At 33.7% G+C, this 19,205-nt stretch overlaps 1 protein-coding gene across 11 annotated transcripts in view; it reads left to right on the top strand.

Moving 5' to 3' along the window:
* Positions 1-19,205, top strand: part of ABA3 (molybdenum cofactor sulfurase (LOS5) (ABA3)) — an 83,705-nt gene that overhangs the window by 10,394 nt on the left and 54,106 nt on the right. For 8 of the 11 annotated variants that reach the window (XR_015171339.1, XR_015171338.1, XR_015171342.1 and 5 more), the window contains exons 6-14: positions 3,724-3,850; positions 6,457-6,562; positions 6,664-6,709; positions 8,549-8,587; positions 8,670-8,826; positions 13,619-13,721; positions 15,835-15,951; positions 18,203-18,280; positions 18,411-18,512. Coding sequence is in view for 6 of the 11 variants with exons in the window: in XM_086421153.1 (XP_086277279.1) it covers positions 3,724-3,850; positions 6,457-6,562; positions 6,664-6,709; positions 8,549-8,587; positions 8,670-8,826; positions 13,619-13,721; positions 15,835-15,951; positions 18,203-18,280; positions 18,411-18,512 (875 nt within the window). In the remaining 5 variants the exon portion in view is untranslated. The remainder of the gene's footprint in view (positions 1-3,723; positions 3,851-6,456; positions 6,563-6,663; positions 6,710-8,548; positions 8,588-8,669; positions 8,827-13,618; positions 13,722-15,834; positions 15,952-18,202; positions 18,281-18,410; positions 18,513-19,205) is intronic. The other 3 variants (XM_086421157.1, XM_086421154.1, XM_086421158.1) reach the window with 2 other exon arrangements.

The following is a 19,205-nucleotide window of genomic DNA, read 5'->3' as shown; positions in this document are numbered from 1 at the left end:
CCTTTGACAATTAAACCTTTTGGTTGTTTTATGTAAATATTTTCATTTAATTCATCATTTAAAAAAGCTGTTTTAACTTCCATTTGATGTATTTTTAGCTTATGCAATATTGCAATAGCTATCAACATGCGAATGAATGTTATTTTTGTAATTGGTGAATATGTGTCAAAATAGTCCAAACCTTTTTTTTTTGTTTGAACCCTTTGGCGATAAGTTTTGCGATAAGTTTTGCCTTGTCCTTGTCTATGATATCATCAAGTTTCATCTTCTTTTTGAAGATCCATTTGCAACCTATAGGTTTGTTGCCTGGTGGAAGATCCACCAATTCCCAAGTATGATTTTGCAAAATTAAATCAGTTTCGCCATTCACAGCCTTTTTCCAATAAGGTGCTTTAGGTGTAGACATGGCTTCCTTTAAGGTTTGAGGTTCATTTTCTTACAAAAAATTTAGAAAATCAGGACCAAATGACTTTGTCACTTTAGCTCTCTTATTGTGCTAGGTTCATCCTCATTTCCTATAGATTTTTGGTCTATATTGCCTTGTGAACTAGTAATCGTAATATCATTAGTTTTTTTATGAGAACTTATTTTCTTGCACATTTTTACAAGGAAAAATATTCTAAAAAAACGAAGTATTTCTTGACTCAATAATGGTATTAACATGAATGTCAAGAATGTCAGATTTGTGCACAAGGAATCGATATGCACTACTGTTATGTGCATAACCAATGAATATACAATCAATGGTTTTTGGTCCTATTTTAACCTTTTTAGGGTTAGAAACCATTACTTTAACTAAACACCCCAACACTTTTAAATATTTATAAGATGGTCATCGATCTTTACATAATTCATATGGAGTTTGGTCTAATTTCTTGTGGTGCATTTTGTTAAGAATGTGATTCAATTTTTGCGTTCAGCAACACTATTAGATTGTGGTGAATAAGGAACGGTAGTTTGGTGAATAATATCATGTTCTAAATAGAACTTAACAATGAGTGCTTCATATTTACCTCCTCTATCGCTTCTTACTATCTTTATCTTTTTACTAAGTTGATTTTCAAGTTCATTCTTGTAATGTTTAAATATTTTTAAGATTTCATCTTTACTCCTTAGTAAATACACATAACAATATCTGGTGCAATCATCAATAAAAGTAATGAAATACTTCTTCTCATCTCTTGTTTGCACAAACTTTAAATCACAGATATCACAATGAATTAACTTTAGAGGTTTAGTGTTCCTTTCCACAAAATGAAAGGGTGTTTTGGTCAATTTGGCATCCACACATGTTTCACATATAGATTTTGGTCAATATGAAATTTAAGCAATAAATCTAAATTTATTAACCTTCACAAAGTATTAAAATTCACATGATCTAATCTATCATGCCACACATTGAAAGACTCAAGCATATAAATGGAAGAATTCACTTTATTCATATTAGAAATTTTGGGTACAATCGTCATTACATTCATCTTAAACAGACCATCAGTCAAATACCCTTTGCCCCACATAGATCCCATTCTTAATAAGTACAAAATTTTCAGATCCAAATACCGATCAGAAACCCTCCTTACTAAGTAAAGATCCGGATATAAGATTTTTTTGGAGGTCGGGTCCGTACAACACATCAGTCAAAGTAAGATTCTTCCCTGAAGTAAATTTCAGCACCCACCTTCCCTTGATCTTCAATTCTTGATGTTGAATTGTTGCCTATAAAGAGTTGTTCATTTTTGTTTCATTTTAATATATTCTGAAAATAAATTCTTGTTAGAACATATATGTCGAGTAGCCCCTGTGTCTACTCACCATTCTTTGGTATTTCCGACTAAATTTACTTTAGAGACAACCGCAAAGAGGTTGATGTCAGAAACAACTGCAACAAGATTCTGTACTTCAATCAATTGGGCGTGAATATGTTTGGTCTTTGATGAATTCTGGTCCTTGCGTTTGCGGTAGTCCTTGGCTCAATGTCTAGGTTTTTTGCAAAAAAAAACAGTTTCCCTTGAATCTTTTAAAGTCTTTACCTTTAGGACCCTGAGTGGAGAATTTCCTCTTTTTAAAATTTGATTTGGCCTTTTATCTTCCATCATATTTTCCTTGGACTCGAAGTAGTTATTCTTAACCCCCTTCTCACTTATTCTGTTGTTTTCCTCAATCCTCAACCACACTATCAAGTTTTCGAACTTCATCTCTTTGCGTTTGTGCTTCAAATAATTTTTAAAATCTTTCCAAGATGACGGTAATTTTTCAATTACTGATGTCTCTTGAAAGAATTCACTAATAAACATGCCTTTTGTATGAATTTCATTCAAGATAATCTGAAGTTCTTGGACTTGATTTATCACCGTTTTGGAATCCAACATTTTAAAATCTAAGAACCTGCCAATTACAAACTTTTTCTGTCCGACATCTTCTGTTTTATATTTTTTGTCTAAGGATTCCCACAGTTCTTTTGCAGTGGCAATTAGACTATATATGTTGTACATGGTGTTATCCAATCCGTTGAGGATATAATTCCTGCATAGGAAATCAAAATGTTTCCATTCTTCAATAGTAGCAACAGTTGTACTATCTGATTCGTTTTCTTTAAGAACATAAGCATCTTCTTGAAGGAATTTGGCTAAATTTAATGTTGTTAAGTAGAACAACATTTTCTGTTGCCAACGCTTGAAATCCGAGTCATTAAATTGCTCTGATTTTTCTTGGTGATTCATTTTAATCTGTGAAAACAAAATAAAAAATGATTAAACAAAATTGTCTTAAGATTGTGTTCAGCACAAGCCTCATTCAATCTCTACTTTGTTCGGTTTGGATTTCTAACTAGTTCTGATTTTACTTATTTTGAATCGTTTCTTGTTGATTATTTTGTGAAAACAGATTCTCGGGTATCTACCTAATAACAATAATTGTATAAGTAATTTATAAGTCTTTTATTTTTATAAATTTTATCAATATTTTGACAATAATATTTTAAACAAAGAGTATTCGATTGAAAATATTATTGTCAAAATATTTCCACTGAAATCGGATGTTTTAATTCTAAAATTTGATTATTTTAGCCACCAAAATATTCCATGAATTAAATAGTGATTTCCACTTAAATATATACATAAGAGGAACTAATAAAAAAATAACAAAATTTGCTATATTTCATGTTGAACCTTGCGGAAATGGAATATTTCGAGAAATATGTTGAAATTTAATACTCTTGTCATATGAACGTATAGAAAAAGCTGCTCAAATGGATAGAAAAAGTCAGGACTTACAAAATCGATATCTTTGAACTTCATGAAATATGCTACTTGCATAAAATAAATTCCACAAGTTACCCAAGATATAAGTGCCGTGTCCTTCTACCTAGATCAATAATTTTTGAACTTATAAATTACGATATCATCCATTTGATCCTGCAAACAGATCTGTTTTTTTCTCTGTGTTCCTTGATCAAATTTGGTTCTTACTCTCTTTGATGGTATGGTTTGAGTTGATCCATCTCTACTTTGTAGATTCTGTGAGAGAAGTTCTAATAACACTGTTATTACTTGAAGAGTAAAGAGTGTTATAATCAAAAGCAATTGCACATATTATTTGGTGTTTGTTTTTATCATTTTTACGTGATGGAGGTTGCAAATAAGAAGAGTACTGTTGCAGCAAGAGTATTTTGTACAATAATTCATGAGAATTAAACCAATTTTGTCCTGTGTTCATTGATTGCAGGTAATGTTTACAACTTATTTGCCTTCCCTTCAGAGTGCAATTTCTCTGGTACAAAATTTAACCTTGACTTGGTTAAGATTATCAAGGAAGATTCTGAAAGAGTCTTGGAAGGCTCACCATATTCCAGGTATATAGATTGATTAGTTATGTTGCATATTTTTCATTATATAGTATTTAAAATATTGGTAGGCAGGGCAGGGTTTCCAATAGAGTTTGTGAAGCTTTCGTTGGGCCAGATTTGGCAGTTTCGACTTGATGCAATGAGATGTTGCAACACAGCAACAACAATCTACTAGAGTGGGCAATGAGATTTTTCCATCTTCTTTAGTTCCTAACCTCACCATTTTTAGTACCCAACCTTTTGAAGAGATCAAGCACTTCGCTGATAATGAATTTCTATATTAACCATCGTTGACATAGATTTGTAACATGTACTTGTCAGCATATGTCACGTCCCCAAATCTGAATGCTCAAAATCATCTAGATTTGGATACAGATTTCAAGGGATGACACTGAGAACATATCTCAGGCATATAATATCACAATAACTGCAAAATTTATGCAATTGGAAATAAAACAACAACTAGCTAACTGTTTCCCAATAATAAGAAGTAACCCAAAATCTAAACATTGTAATGAATCAAGATAATTTATTTGATCAATCTGTCACAAGCTAGAGAGTACTAAAAAGAGAATTTCACCGAGATCCTCACGACCTCTCTCTAAAGTAAAATAGGCAGATAGAATTACTGAAATAAACAAATCTACTAAGCTGCTTCACCACCCCAGTCCTGTCCACGTACTACACCTGAAAATATGTAGAAAACAAGGGTGAGCCAACAACTCGCAAGCTACTAACTACTCAACCTACACCAATGATGCAAAACATGATAGTATAATGTCATTGTACAAAGTATCAATAAATGAATAACTTATGTGGGTACATTAGTTAAGTTTAATTTATCACCATTGATCTAAAACATCCTATGTTTAACTTGACTACATGACTAGATACTGAAGTTCATAGACCTGTAGAAGATGTATGATCTTCTAATACAATTAAATGAATGGCGTTCTCTATTTAAAACACTAGCCATCAATCCATAGGAAGACACATCTTCCACTTGGTTATGTGTTCGATGGCGCACCCAAACTACTCAAAGACCAGACCACAACAAAACAAGATTCCTTTGGTTCAATTGGACGATCGAATCTGGTGATCGGTTTCAAAAACTACACCTAGATTCAGACAGTGATCATCTAGATCCAACTATAACAAACAAGTTTGAACTCATTCATACTGGTGGCACCGTACGAAATGTAACCATGTCAGTTTGAATACCGTACGAAATGTAATTCGAATTGACCTTGTCCATCCAACAACCAAAGAGGGATAAGAGTATACTAACTCTAAGATATCCTCTAATGACAACACATTATCACTAAACCAATCTAGTTTGACTAACCCATCCCATTGGAACAGTACCCAATGACTCACAATTCCCTGCGTTTTATGTGTTTTACATAAAAGAGTTACACATTAAGATTAGCATGAAATAATACTCGAAACCATATACTTATCATGATTCATAATCATTAGAATAAATAGCAATAATGTCATAAAATCACTATTTAAAGTTCTACATTGTAAACATAATCCTAATCCTAATTAGTGAAATAAAATAAGGATTTATGTATATGCAAAACAGCCCCTTGATTGATTAGTAGTTATACATGCAAAACAGTCCCTTAATTTATTGGAACTTAACATACAAAATAACCCTTACTCAATTAAGATTTATAATGTGCAAAACCAACCCTAATTGATTAGAATCTAATAGGCAAAACAACCCCCTAATTGATTGGAGTCTAATAGGCAAAACAGCCCCCTAATCAGTTGGATTCCAACATGTTTTATGCAAACAAAAGGACGAATCCAGCCCGATAACATGCAAGGAATCAAAGGGAAACATGAAGAGAGATTTCACTTGTCTCTTTTAAGAAGAAAGTAAGACATGTAAGAGAGAAGATGATTGGAAAGGTATACTCTTCTTGCTCCAACTTCTAAAACCTCTCCAAAGTTTTCTAATAGCAAATCCTAGCTCTAGGGTGGCCTCCAATCCAAAGCCCTAATGCTCCAGAACAAAAAGAAAGAAAAAGAATGAGAGAAAAATAGTAAATCCCATAACTCTCTTTGAAGGCCATCTAAAAAAGCTTTTATGAAGAGTTTTTAATGTGGAAATATATAAAATGCCCCTAGACCCATATATATACACATAAAAACTAACCTTTGTAATTTGGACCTTTGTTTAGAGTATGTTTTCCACTCTTTTAACCACTAAACCACATTAATGTTCATGCTAAACTTAGCAAATCAAAATAAATAAGGCTAAAGAAATAAAATTAATTACAATTAAAATTAGATAATGATCATAATAAATTATGGGACTTTACAGTACATTTATCAAATTTAAAAAATAAAAGAAAATAACAAAACTAGAAGTATCTAATTACTAGATATGTAGCAACCATTTCTACATCTCTTTTTGGAGGAAAAAAAAAGTAGTTGAATTGAGTCTCACCATTCCAGTGGAGAGATACATGAATTGAAATGTTATACGCTATATCTGAATCATATTCATAGAAACTCTTAGTCATTTTCGAGAATGTTATACGCTCTATCATCCATCAGATTTATGTCGAGTCCTTTTCCCATTTTTAATGTGTGAGAAGCAGAGGTCGCTGGATGGTCTTGATTGATGCTGCAAAAGGATGTGCAACACAACCACCGGATCTAGCTAGATTTCCTGCTGACTTTGTTGCCATCTCATTCTATAAGGTATCAACATACACTTACTTGGTTTTCAAGCGAAGTTGTAAGAGACTGCCTGTTTACTTGTCAACATTTGCCTTCACTTTTTATTTTAATTTTAATTTTAGATATTTGGCTATCCAACTGGGCTTGGTGCTCTTATCGTTCGAACTGGTATGCAACTTCTTGTCAATTGCTTGAATTTTCTTTTTTATGTGGTTGTTTTTAAAAGTTAATGCAATTTCATAATCTGGTCTGCAAGTACGTGGTTTTAAGATATTTGCAATTACAAAAAGTTTGCATACTTGCTCATTTTATTATATTACAGAACTTCCCCCTTTTTCTGTGTTGATAAATTACATTTCAAAAGAGTTTTTCAGATACTTCCATTCTTAAGTCATTTTTTTATGCCATCTACTGTGCAACATGTGTTTGTAATTCTTCCGAGTTTATTCTAATTATAACATTGTACCAGAAGCAAATAGAGGCTAATTCGTAGTCTTTAACAAAGATTGATCCTAGTTTTCTTTTGTATTGAAATCCCAAGTTAACGATTTCAGGCAAGGATGACTAGAGAGAATTTCCAGGAGCATAAAGTGTTAAAGGGTTTCTTACTTGATTTTGTGTAAGGGCTGTTATATTTGCACCACCTTTATGCTCAGTGCACCCATTTTCTTCTACATGTCACTCCAAAATGTGATTGAGGTGGGTGCAGTAAGCACAAATGCTGGGTGCAAGTAACCTGGCCTGAAATCTGGTGGCTGCCAACATTTCCCTTGGTGGTGGTGTCCCCAATGATGACCAAGGCTCTCAAGAAGATTTTTTTTTCTTCTCTGAATTCCCTTTGTCTTGAAAAATTTCAAGACCCTTTTCTGGATGGGCATTGACCTTTTGAAACCTTTGGAAAGATTGCAAAACCCCCAACTCAGAACCCTAGGGTAGCTGTTCTGAACCTGAAAAGAAGTGCCTTACCAAGCATGGCCAACTGGCAGACAGTGGGGCCCTCTGACTGGCTGATTTTTTCAATTATTCTCAAAGGGATTTGTCTCTTTGAGAGAACATTCTGAATGAATCCACCTTAAAACCTATCAATGATCGCAAATCAACCCTAAACACCCATAAATCTACCCAAATGAGTCTCATAGACCCCAAATCTCAGCTATAATAAAAAATCCCGGTCCTTGAATGGTCCCTCATTGCTTAAAGGGGATTTCTATCAGAGGCCACTGTTCTATAAATATCCCCCTTCTCCATTTAAGGGAAGAGGAAAAGAGATTTTAAGAGAAAATTCGAGAGTTCCAAGATATAAGTCACCAAATTTTGGGAAGTCTTTCAAGAATGAAATATTTTTGAAAGTTTTTCTCGAATTGGGATTAGGTAGCTGGGAAGCCACCACCACCAGCTCCCAATCAAGAAGGGAGTTTTTCCATAAATTACTGCAAAAGATAGACAGGTTATCGGGTAACGTGCTGTTAATATGGTACACCCTGAAAAGGATTTATGGATCTTTGTTTGAACTAGAAAGGCTTGACTAGTTTCCAGTAGGTGCTGGATCTTACTTAGCCACTGTTGTCTTGGTGTCTGTGCACCTGATGTATGAAGCAAAATGCTGTGCTTAGAAAGAATGATTGGAGAAGTGTAGATGAAAATTCTCCAGCATTATCAGTACACATTACATGTAAGGATGCTTTAAACTAATTATTATTATTATTATTTTTTAATTTCCATTTAGAGAGTCACAAACTAATAGCGAATTTCAAATTTTCATCAAGTGGTACAACTATAATCATTCTAGAAAAGTCATCCATAAAAGAAGTGAAATAACAAAAACCCAGTGATTTGAGGATATTTGATTTTATACATTAGTAATCGCTTAATCTGGAAATTCACTTCACAATTAAGTTTTGTTTACATTCTGTTGGTTTAATTATTTATTTTAGTGTTTCCTATTTTCTATAATTTAAGAATTGTCTGCATTTCTTTAAAATTGTTTTTATTAATTTAAAACCACAGAAGCAGCTGGGTTGCTAAGGAAGACGTACTTCAGTGGAGGTTGGTAATTAGCTTTCTTTTTTAGCATTTCAGATTTATATGATACCATTATGGTTGGGTTCACCAGTGTGATTCTTTCCAGGGACAGTGGCTGCATCCATAGCTGACATTGATTTCGTTAGGAGAAGAGGAGGTATTGAGGAGTCATTTGAGGATGGCACCCAATCGTTCTTGAGCATAGCTTCCATCCATCATGGCTTCAAAATAATCAGTACTCTAACTATATCTGCAATAGCTCGGTATGTGGATGATTAAAAGATGGTTGAGGAGCCAAATTTTTTCCTAATCTAGAAGATTTGAGGAGCCAAATTTTATGATGAATCTGTACTAGGGTTGTGTACCATTTATTTTGAGTCCAACTAGCCTTACGAAGTTAGTAAGGATTTCACCCTTACTAAGAGTCCTTGGGCTCATCTTGTGCCATCCAAAAACATGATCCAATGCTTCAATGTTGTAGAGGACAAAATTCTATGAACTTAGAAAAAAAATTCCAAAAAAAGTTATTTTTCACCGTTGAATTTCAATTGCAAGTTTGGGAGTTACGAGGAAGTTCAGTAGCTGTCCATTTTCAAAACCTTGGATCAAGCTCTAAAGAAATTGTTTTTTTTTTTTTTTTTTGAATCCGAGTTTTTCAATGAAACTTAGAGGATAGTGGTGTTGGATTTGTTGATGTGGTAAGCCATTTGAGCAAAATGACCCTTAGCAAGCCTAAAATCTTATTATGTTAGTTTTTGTGAGAAGATAAAAGTTAGGGTTTAGAGAGAAAGAGAGATGAAGGTGAGTTTGATACACACTCTAGGGTTTGGCCCTCACTATTTATATATAAAATAGTCACATAGTGTTGGGCTTAAGTTATGGGTCCATGACATACAGTGAATAAAAGATAATAATATAAAATAAGAACTTTAACATGAGCATACAAATTAGACATGCCTAGCTTGGTACAACAATTAAGAAAGTAACCTCAAGACAATGACTTTGTGAACACATTTCCCTACTGATTTTCATATTGATGTAAGGAGTAGATATTTGTTTCGCCAACACCATGTCGCTAATAAAGTGATAATCAACCTCGATGTGTTTGGTCTTCTCATGAAACATTGAGTTGCTAGAAATGTAACTAGCAATTTGATTCCGGAACAACCTTTTCGTTAAGTAGATTGGGATGGACGAAAGTACACTTTTAATGGGGGTCAATTTACCTCCTTTAGATAGGAAATTAGTCTGCCATGCTTCTAACCGCTTACTAATTTTCTCCACCACTGGATCCTAGATCAACACACTTCTAAATGATGCACCCAACGGAAGTCCTAGGTAGGAGGTTGGTAAGCTTTCTACTGACAACCCAACGAGGCTGCCACCAAAGGCAGAATATGGATCTCGCCAATCGCAAACACTCTACTCTTACTTAAATTTATTGAATCCCTGAAATCACCTCGTAGCAACATAATATAGCTCCCAACTTCCTAGCTTGGTCCCAAGAAGCATCCAAAAGTATAAGTGTGTCATCCGTGAACTGAAATGAGAGACCACATGCCTTTCCATCACCATTGCAAACCCTCCTAGATCGCCATGTCAACTGTTCTATCTATCATCTGGCCTAGAGCCTCTGCTATTATGATGAAAGGAAAAGGAGATAACAGATCTCCTTGTCTCAATCCTCTGGAGCTTTTGAAGTAACCATGAGGAGAGCCATTCACTAGTACTAAAAAATACGGAGTGGAAATGCATTTCATAACCACTGAATCCATCGAGAACGGAACCCCATTCTTCCCAACATATATTTGACGAAATTCCAATTTACACGGTCATACGCCTTCTCCAAGGCTACTTTGCATACCAGACCTAGCTTCTTGTTTTTCAACCGTGAGTGAATGCATTCGTTGGCAATCAACACTCCATCAAGGATATGTCGGCCTTTGATAAAAGCACTTTGAGAGAAACCAATCAGCTCGTTGACAATGAATTTTTATCCCTACTTACAAGTTACTCTCTTCGATCATCCTCATTCTCAACAAAATGGATAGAGTTAATGAGATCAAGAAGTGATGCTACCTCATTGACTCGTCCCCGTTGTTCAAATTTCTCCTAAAATCTAGGTCCCAAGAAAGATCTTTCCCATCAAGAATTAGACAATCATGCACCGTTGAGAGCTTCTTCAAAGAGATAACATAGAGAGTTGGATATCGAAGAGCCAGAAAGAGATTGCCACACCACTTGTCTTCCCAAAATCTTACCCTATCACCTTTTCCTTCTTTAAAACTAATCTCAGATTATTAAAATCTTGAGATAATTTTAAAATCTCCTTTCAAACACTACAACCATATGTGCAATTGGCATCCCCACTGTCTCATCCAAATCTTTTTTCTCCATACTTTGATGTTATTACCCTTTGCTACAAACTTTTTTTTTCCCCAAATCTCCAAAGCCATTTACCCAAAAGTGCATTTGTCCTTCTCAAACCTTTTATCCCCAAACCCCCGTTCTGTTTTGGGTAATAAATTATATTCCACCTCAGTAAATGAAATTTTCTCCTACCCTTCCTTGTCATTCCAAAGGAAATCCCTCAACAACTTTTCTAAATTGACCTCTGTAGTTAGATAAATTAATTTAGCAAGTAATCTACAATAACGACTTGCATCTAGATAAATCTTCCCTTGTTCAACATCAAGCTTAGTGGTGGGATCCATAGGAATATCAACTAGCTTAGGGTCTAATGTACTCGTCTCAGACAGTAAATCAAGAACATACTTCCGTTGAGACAAGCTTATTCCATTTTTGGAACAAGTAACCTCAATTCCATGAAAGTAGCGGAAAAGACCAAAATCTTTAGTGTGGGTTTGCTTAGACAAATAGATCTTCAAGTCTGAGATACCTCTTGAGTCACTTAAAGGAATAATAATATCATCCACGTATACTATTAGCACAATAACCCTAACAGAAGACCGACGAACAAAAACATAGTGATCAGACTTGGAACGTACGAAACCATAGGTTAGCACAACAGAACTGAACTTATCAAACCATGCTCAAACATTTATGATTTTAAGATATCAATCTATTCCACATGGTGGTCTTGGTTGAGAAGAAAGCTCAAAAACTTGTGATAAAGTAGTAAGGATGTAAAGCTGTGAAAATTTGGCTTAGTGTCAAAATTTCATTTTTGAAATTTCTTCAAAGTGGAAAATAGACTCCTAGAAATGGAAGTTCTAATATTTATAAGACATTGTCTAAAATAAGGGATTTTATTTCAAAGAAATACTCAAAATCAGGGGGGGAAGGCAAAAATATATTTTAGGCACAGAAAATCGTAATTTGTTTTTGGATTGCAGAAATGTTTCTAACACTATGCTGAAAATGTGTCTGACACTAATATAGCGATTAGAAGTCGCTATTATAGCGATCACAATACTAATATAGCGATCGGAGGTGAGACATGCGTTCTTTGGAGTTTCTTCTCGGTTTTTCCCCAAAAATTTCATCCGAACTTGTTTTATGCTATTTTCTTCTCTAAAACTTCTAAGGTAATGTAAAATAAATTTGTTTAACTTAAGTAGAAATAAATCTTACGGATATCAAATACCTAAACATGCATGATTTAAAGTGAATCAACCCTTAATAAGAAACTTGAACAAAACATCTTTGATAATTTCACGTTTCTTTAAAAACTAGCAACTAAAAGGTAGAAGGGTAGATTTGTTACTTGTTTTGTGTATTCTACAATGTGATTTTGTTAAGAATGGCTTCCAAACACGCTCATTGCTAAAGACCCCAATTTTGCTCTTCGTCCCAACACAAGTTCTTCGTTTTAGAGTGAAGATCTCGACAATGCGAAACTTTTTCTCTTCTTGATGGATTCTCGGTTCTCGCTTTAATGTGTTTGAAGGTTTAGGGTTTGGGTGTTCTACATTAGAGAAGAAAGAAGAAGAAATATGAGTTTCTCTCTTAAGTTTGGTATTTATATGATACCGGGGACAAAATGGTCCTATAATTGTTTTCTTTCTCTAATAACTTAGCGCTCGAGACTCCGATTTACACAAACTTAAATAAATTTTGGATAATTTTTCGATATGAATCTAATGGTTTCCTCGGATTTTGCTGAAACAACTTATATAAAACACTCATATTTCAATGGATTATTTGCATGTTTATCGAGGCATATACTAATTCTTCGTTTGAACTCTGATTTTCATATATTTATAACTTAAGACTATGTTTTTCAATTGCTATGTACTTATCCCCCTAAATCCTTCTACAAAATCAATTCCAATATTAACTACAATTCCTCCTAATGTGTAATAAATGTTCAAGACATTACATAATACCTTTAAGGTACTGAAGATTAAAAGTCTATTGAAAGTAGTCAGTAAAACAAATTCCAATTTGGATCACACCATGGTTTGAAATAGCTTTTCTTTTAAGCTTAATTGTGATGGAAATTCAATTTTTTAGGAATCACGACCATTATTTGAATTGGGGAATGATAGTATATGCAAATGAGGCGCATTTGGTTTATTTCTGTTGCCAAATATTTTTTTATATCAAATTATGTCTATCAAATATGTATCTTTTTAGGAATCAACAAAAATAGAGGAGGTTGCATGTCTGCATACCTTCATTTTTTCTATCCATCTTGATTATCTAATGCAAGGATTGTGCGAGAAGTTTTTATACTTTGATGCTTTTAAGTTAACTACAAGGTGGCATGTGCCAACACACATGTATGAAAAGGCTTGCCTGTAATTTAAAACATTGATTAAAGGATTTGTGAATATTACACAATGAAAAAGATATTTTTTTTGTAATTTTGAAAACTCACCAACATGATTCTAGGATCGTTGACGACAATTTTATTTGTTTTTGACAAAAATAACCCTAATTATATTAAGTTTAAATATAAAGGTGGGGACATTTGTGGGATCCAAAATTTTGTGTCGAACCACTTCTACTCTGCATTCTCTCATTATAATAGTAAAAATCATGAATCTTTTAATCAAAAGCGTGACATAAACTGTATCTTATTTTTTTAAGGCATACAACATCGCTTGCCACATATACAAGGAATACACTTTTGGCTTTGAGGCACGGAAATGGAGCTAATGTTTGCATACTTTATGGAAGAAATAATGTGAAGGTAAGCTTTGTAACTGAAATTTGGATAGTTTTTTTTTTCTTTTTTCTTCTGGTGTTGAATCATTTTTCCCAAGAAGCTATGATAAGCTTTCCACAAATGCTATATCTCATTTTCAATAAATACAAATAATATAATTTGAAATTAACAATTTTTTTATTCCATTTATGCATCCTAGCGAGTACTTGCTCCTAGTTATGGAGACATAATTCAATTCAAAATTTCTCAAAATATTAGAGGCTTGAGACGACCTATAAGAATGTCGTGGTAAATCAATATACATTTACTTTCTAAGACATAAGGGCCTTATCCTTGTTGATTATTGTTATTTGTGTAAAGCGAGTGAGGAATCAGTGGATTATCTTCTTAATCATTGTGGGTTGGCTTTCAGGGTGTGGTCCTTTTTTCTCTCATTGTTTAAGGTTCCTTGATGTCACCCGTAGTCGGTTATCATTTTTTTGTGGGCTGGAAGTATACCTCTTTTTCTAGTAGTTGAAGACTCTTTGGAAACTCACGCCCTTTGCAATTTGTTAGGGGTTGTGGAAGGAGAGAAATTGGCACACTTTTGATGGGAAAGAGAGCTCATTGCAAGAACTCATTCTTAATGTTTTTGGTTTATTGTTTTTTTTTTTTTGTTTGTTTGTGTAAGCAATTTAAGGAGTTTAGAAGGTTCTTTTTTTAAGATTTAGGTGGGATATTGTTAGTGGTGAAAGATGGTTATCTGTATTTTTTCTGAGGATTTCTTGTCCTCACATCAATAAAATTTAACTTATAAAAAATGTAAATCAATAGAAATCATGGAGTAAAGAGAATCCCACCATTCTTGGTGTGATTCCAATAAACCATAGTGTGATTTCAAGGTCCTATCTTTTCCATTATCTTTCAAATTTTTTTTCATTATTTCTTGATTTTCAAGAAATCAAGATTAAAGACCTTAAGAAATCAAGAGTCAAGAAAATCAAGAACAATAGAACAACAAGGATTAAAAGAAAATCAAGAAAAAAGGATTCTTAATGGATTCAAGAATTCAAGATTTCAAGAAAATCAAGAAAGTTAAGAGAATATAATAAAAAGAAAAAATAAAGATTAGAAAAAAAAAGTGTGATCTTGGACTTACTCCAAAATGGGATCACACCACACCACCCATTGTTGGGAAAATCAAAGCTCAACCTCTATTTATTCATATCATTCTTCATTAAAAAAAAATCTTAATACAACCTATATATAAAGAAAATAAAGCTAAGAATCCTAATCAAACTAAAATACCAAATAAATACCCTAATTTCGTAATTTTCTCTCTCCTAATTTTCCAACCCTAATAAACTTCAATAAAAGATAGACTAAAGTTACTAAATTGCCCTTAAATATTATACTAAGACCATCAGTCAATAAAAAACATCAAAATAAGCCAAAAAAAAAAAAAAAAGTCCTAAAACAACTCAAAATTAAAAAAACAACTAATCTAAAATAATCCCGAACGATAAAATGATAAATCTAGTCCAAATTAAGTGAAAACCTAAATAATTACAAATTTTTCGTCAGAACTCTTGACTGTTGACTTGATTGGCGTTCTGCATTAACCCTACTAGCATAATAGAGTAAAGCCTAACATCCTAATAAAATTGAAATTGGTCCATGGGACCAGGATGTTTCCATCATTTTTGGCGAGTGATTGGGTTATCTGAAGAATTTTGCTCTTTATTCTTCAATGTTTTCCATGAATTATTTGCCAACCCTAAGTAAGGGCATCCTCCCACTAGCACAATAGAGTAAAACCTAACATCCTAATAAAATTGAAGTTGGCCTATGGGACCATGATGTCTCCATCATTTTAGGCGAGTGATTGGGTTATCCGAAGAATTTTGCTCTTTATTCTTCCATGTTTTCCATGAATTATTTGCCAACCCCAAGTAAGAGCATCCTCCCACTTTCCAACGTTTTTACATTCATTGACGTATAAACTTTTATATACAGAATTTCATGCTTTTAATTAATCAATTTTCTGTAACTACCAAAAAATTATTCGGTCACTGTGTAGCTTCATGTTTTTTCTATGCATCTCTTGTAGTCTTCCCAGTAGAAAATTTCTGATATTGTTGAACTTTTTTCTTTTAAGGCATCATTTCATGATATGGGTCCTACAATAGCATTCAATTTGAAACGCTTAGATGGCTCTTGGGTTGGATACCGTGAGGTGGAAAAATTGGCTTCTTTATCTGGAATTCAACTACGAGTAAGTACTTGAAAATGCTAATTTTTCTATTTAAATGTTGTTCATTTAGGAACTTTCTAATTAAATGATTCATGCATAATCCACTTTATTTAGAACGCCTTTCCTAATTTGTGCTTTTATGTTTTGTTTTATTTGATAAAGTTTTCTTTTTTATAAGAAAAAAATTCATCCTTAAATTTATGTATATACTTTATCACCATCATCATCACTCATCTCTCATGTCATTGCTTTCACCTGAATTTCCCCATCTATCCTTCTGAGGAGAAGTTTCGTAGCTGCCTTCATTATCATTATCTAGCCCTTTTCCCGACTATTTGCGATTGGCCATGTGAATTCTTTATCACATTCTTGATCGACCATATCATTTTTAGAGCAGTGATCTACCATGAATTTGAGATGACTCAAGATTTGTACCAGAAGATTTGGTAAACTCTTAGCTTGGCTTCTAAATCCAGACAACTTTCCATCAAGGTATTGCAAATGCATCATTAAAGAGCTTCACACCTAGTCCTTTAGTAGGTTCTAGTAAACTAATAATGGGGCCAACAGGTCTGCAATAATAAACATGTTTGAGAAACTCAAAAATTCTCTAAAAGGAGGATGCCACTCCATTCTCCAGATCTTTTGGTATTTTTTTGGGATTATATCAGCTATAGGTGAAGCTCAGGAACCACCTTTGGCAATTGTAGATGCGATTATGTTGTGTAGATGTGACAATGACAGATATCCGTCCACTCTTACAAGAACTCTTTAACTCGTACATATTTTTTTATTTTTTTATGAGGCACTGCATTTTGGACTTAATTTGAAGTGGACTGAGAGCTTTTGCTAGAAGATAACCACTTACAATTTTCTAGTGAAATGTGCATCTGTCTCCTTACTAGGTTAGTTAAAGGAATCCTTGCCATAGTTTTGAAGAAAAGATGTACTGAAGGCTGGTTTTTATAATCTGTGTGCATGATTTGCCCTAAAACTAGGTTATATGCGGTTTTGTGATACCTGATATATGGTGCATGTTGGATTTAACCAAACATTGATGGTAAGTTAATTAAAGAAGAGAAGTATTCCATTATAGAAGGAGAATTTCTAGGTAACTATTGGAATTAGCTAAAAATAGTAGATCATTCAAATTACAATAAAATTCTTCTAACTTAATGTCACTAAATTCCTTAAAAGACTAAAGCCCAGTCTATTATAATATGGTTAATCACCTTGCAAACCTCCAACAATGATCTACGTTGATCTTCAAATATTGACCTTTTAGCCCTTTGTATTCTCCAACATAATGCATTTAGCATAATTATACCATACTTCTTGGACATTTAGGACAATCTTTAATACTTTCCCTTTCAGGGCAAGTAGCCACTCAACCAAAGTAGGTACATTTTCTTGATGTCCATAATAGTCCAAGTGATCTCAAATAGTGACAGGGAAGTTCCATACTTAACAACTGATGTTGTTGTAACGTAACCCAAACTGGAATGATTTTGATCAGCTCTCTTCTTTTTTTCATATCTGGATTTCAGATCTGAAGAACAAGAGGGCGCTCTCCAATTGTCCAAATCTCCAAATTATGGACCGTCTCACAATCTTCCGCATGGTTGCATTTGAATAGAAAAAAACACTGCATCCATTGCGATAACATCCATGTGCCCCTTAATCTTCGACATGGTGCATCCCCTTTTTCAACAATTGTATCCGGGATAGTAACAACAAAGTTTCCATGCACTGCTGGACTACTCTTCAAGTTTCGAGTAATTGAACCATCACCACCCTTGAAAAAGTTTTTCCCCAAAACACATCCAGATGCCTCAGGCATTCCTCCTCTAGGTTCTTGAAGATAAACTTAAAAGGGAAGATAAAGATGATCCTCTTCCTCCCTCTCAACCCCCAATTCTCACATTGTTAGGGGGGAAATCCCCCAAGGACCATGCAAATATGATAGAATTGATGAAGAATAAATACCAACTGCATGATGCTATTCAAATAAAATCAGTGAGCTTTCTTTCTTGCTTCGTCCAAGAGGTATGTTGAATTTCACTTCTTATCACGATGTCACCAACAAACTAAACAGATAATAAAATGTTCACATGTAGGTCTTTGGTGCTTAATTTAGACTGTAGTTTTTGTAAGAAAAAGCAAAATGCTAATTGTTGATTTGAGAAAACCAGAGAAGAAATTATAGATGGTATGCATTCTGTTCTTGTTGGCATGGTGACATTTTGATTATTGCCTTATTCTTTTTATGTAGACAGGATGCTTTTGCAATCCTGGTGCATGCTCAAAACATCTTGGTTTGTCTCATTTGGATCTTCTTTCCAACTTTGAGGTATGTTATCTTGATCTGACTTCAACCTCATAACGTTTTCGTAATTTCATTGTGTTGGGCTTTGGTTGCATTTGCAAGTGAAAGAAGAATATAGTTTACATTATTATTATTGTACTCCCTGTACATTTAGGCTGGGCATGTTTGCTGGGACGATAGTGACATATTAAAGGGAAAACCTACAGGAGCTATCAGAATATCCTTTGGTTATATGTCGACGTTTGAAGATGCCCAGGTGGAGTTTCTATCCTTTTATCATAAGAATTGTTGATATATCTTTGAAGTTGAAGAAAATTCTTATTACCTTTTCTTTGGTTCTTTTACATAGTTTCTTATTTTATTTTTATGTTGCTATAATGTCACCATTCAGTATGATGCTAAACTTCTTGAGTAGTCGAAATCCACAAAAAAATTCCTAGACATTGTGTTATGTGATCAAGGTTTTAAGTTTTGTATGTTCTCAAAATGTCTTCAACAAGACGTCTGTCTCCTCCAATACCATTACAAAATGGGGCGTGCTATTTACATCCAATTTTTTGCTTGCCACACCCACTTAAACGTTAAATGTCAATAATGTGTAAGTATGTAAATACCCTTTTGGGTTTTATTATGTTTTACTGCATACCCCACCTAAAACTCACTGGACAAACACAAATTTTCCCTCCTACTGATTCAAAGCATGTCAAGCCCTACTGAAACGTCCATAGAGAAAAACCTTATCAAAGTTCAATCAAATCCACATGACCAATCGATTTTTCTTTAGAGATTCATCAAACGATCGTGTTTTGATCCATTTGTGAGGAGACATTATTCATTAAAGTATGATTTTTTTACCATTATTTGGTATAATTAAGTGTTTTGATAGATGAAAGTGAGTTTTTATCGTTTATTTTCATCATCTTTTGTTTATGGAATTGTTTTTAATCGT

This window comes from Akebia trifoliata, chromosome 13 (genome assembly GCF_017979445.1).
Source record: "Akebia trifoliata isolate Shusen 1 chromosome 13, ASM1797944v1, whole genome shotgun sequence".
NCBI lineage: Eukaryota > Viridiplantae > Streptophyta > Magnoliopsida > Ranunculales > Lardizabalaceae > Akebia > Akebia trifoliata.
The sequence above is the reverse complement of the archived record's forward strand: the minus strand, read 5'-3'. Positions and strand labels throughout refer to the sequence as shown.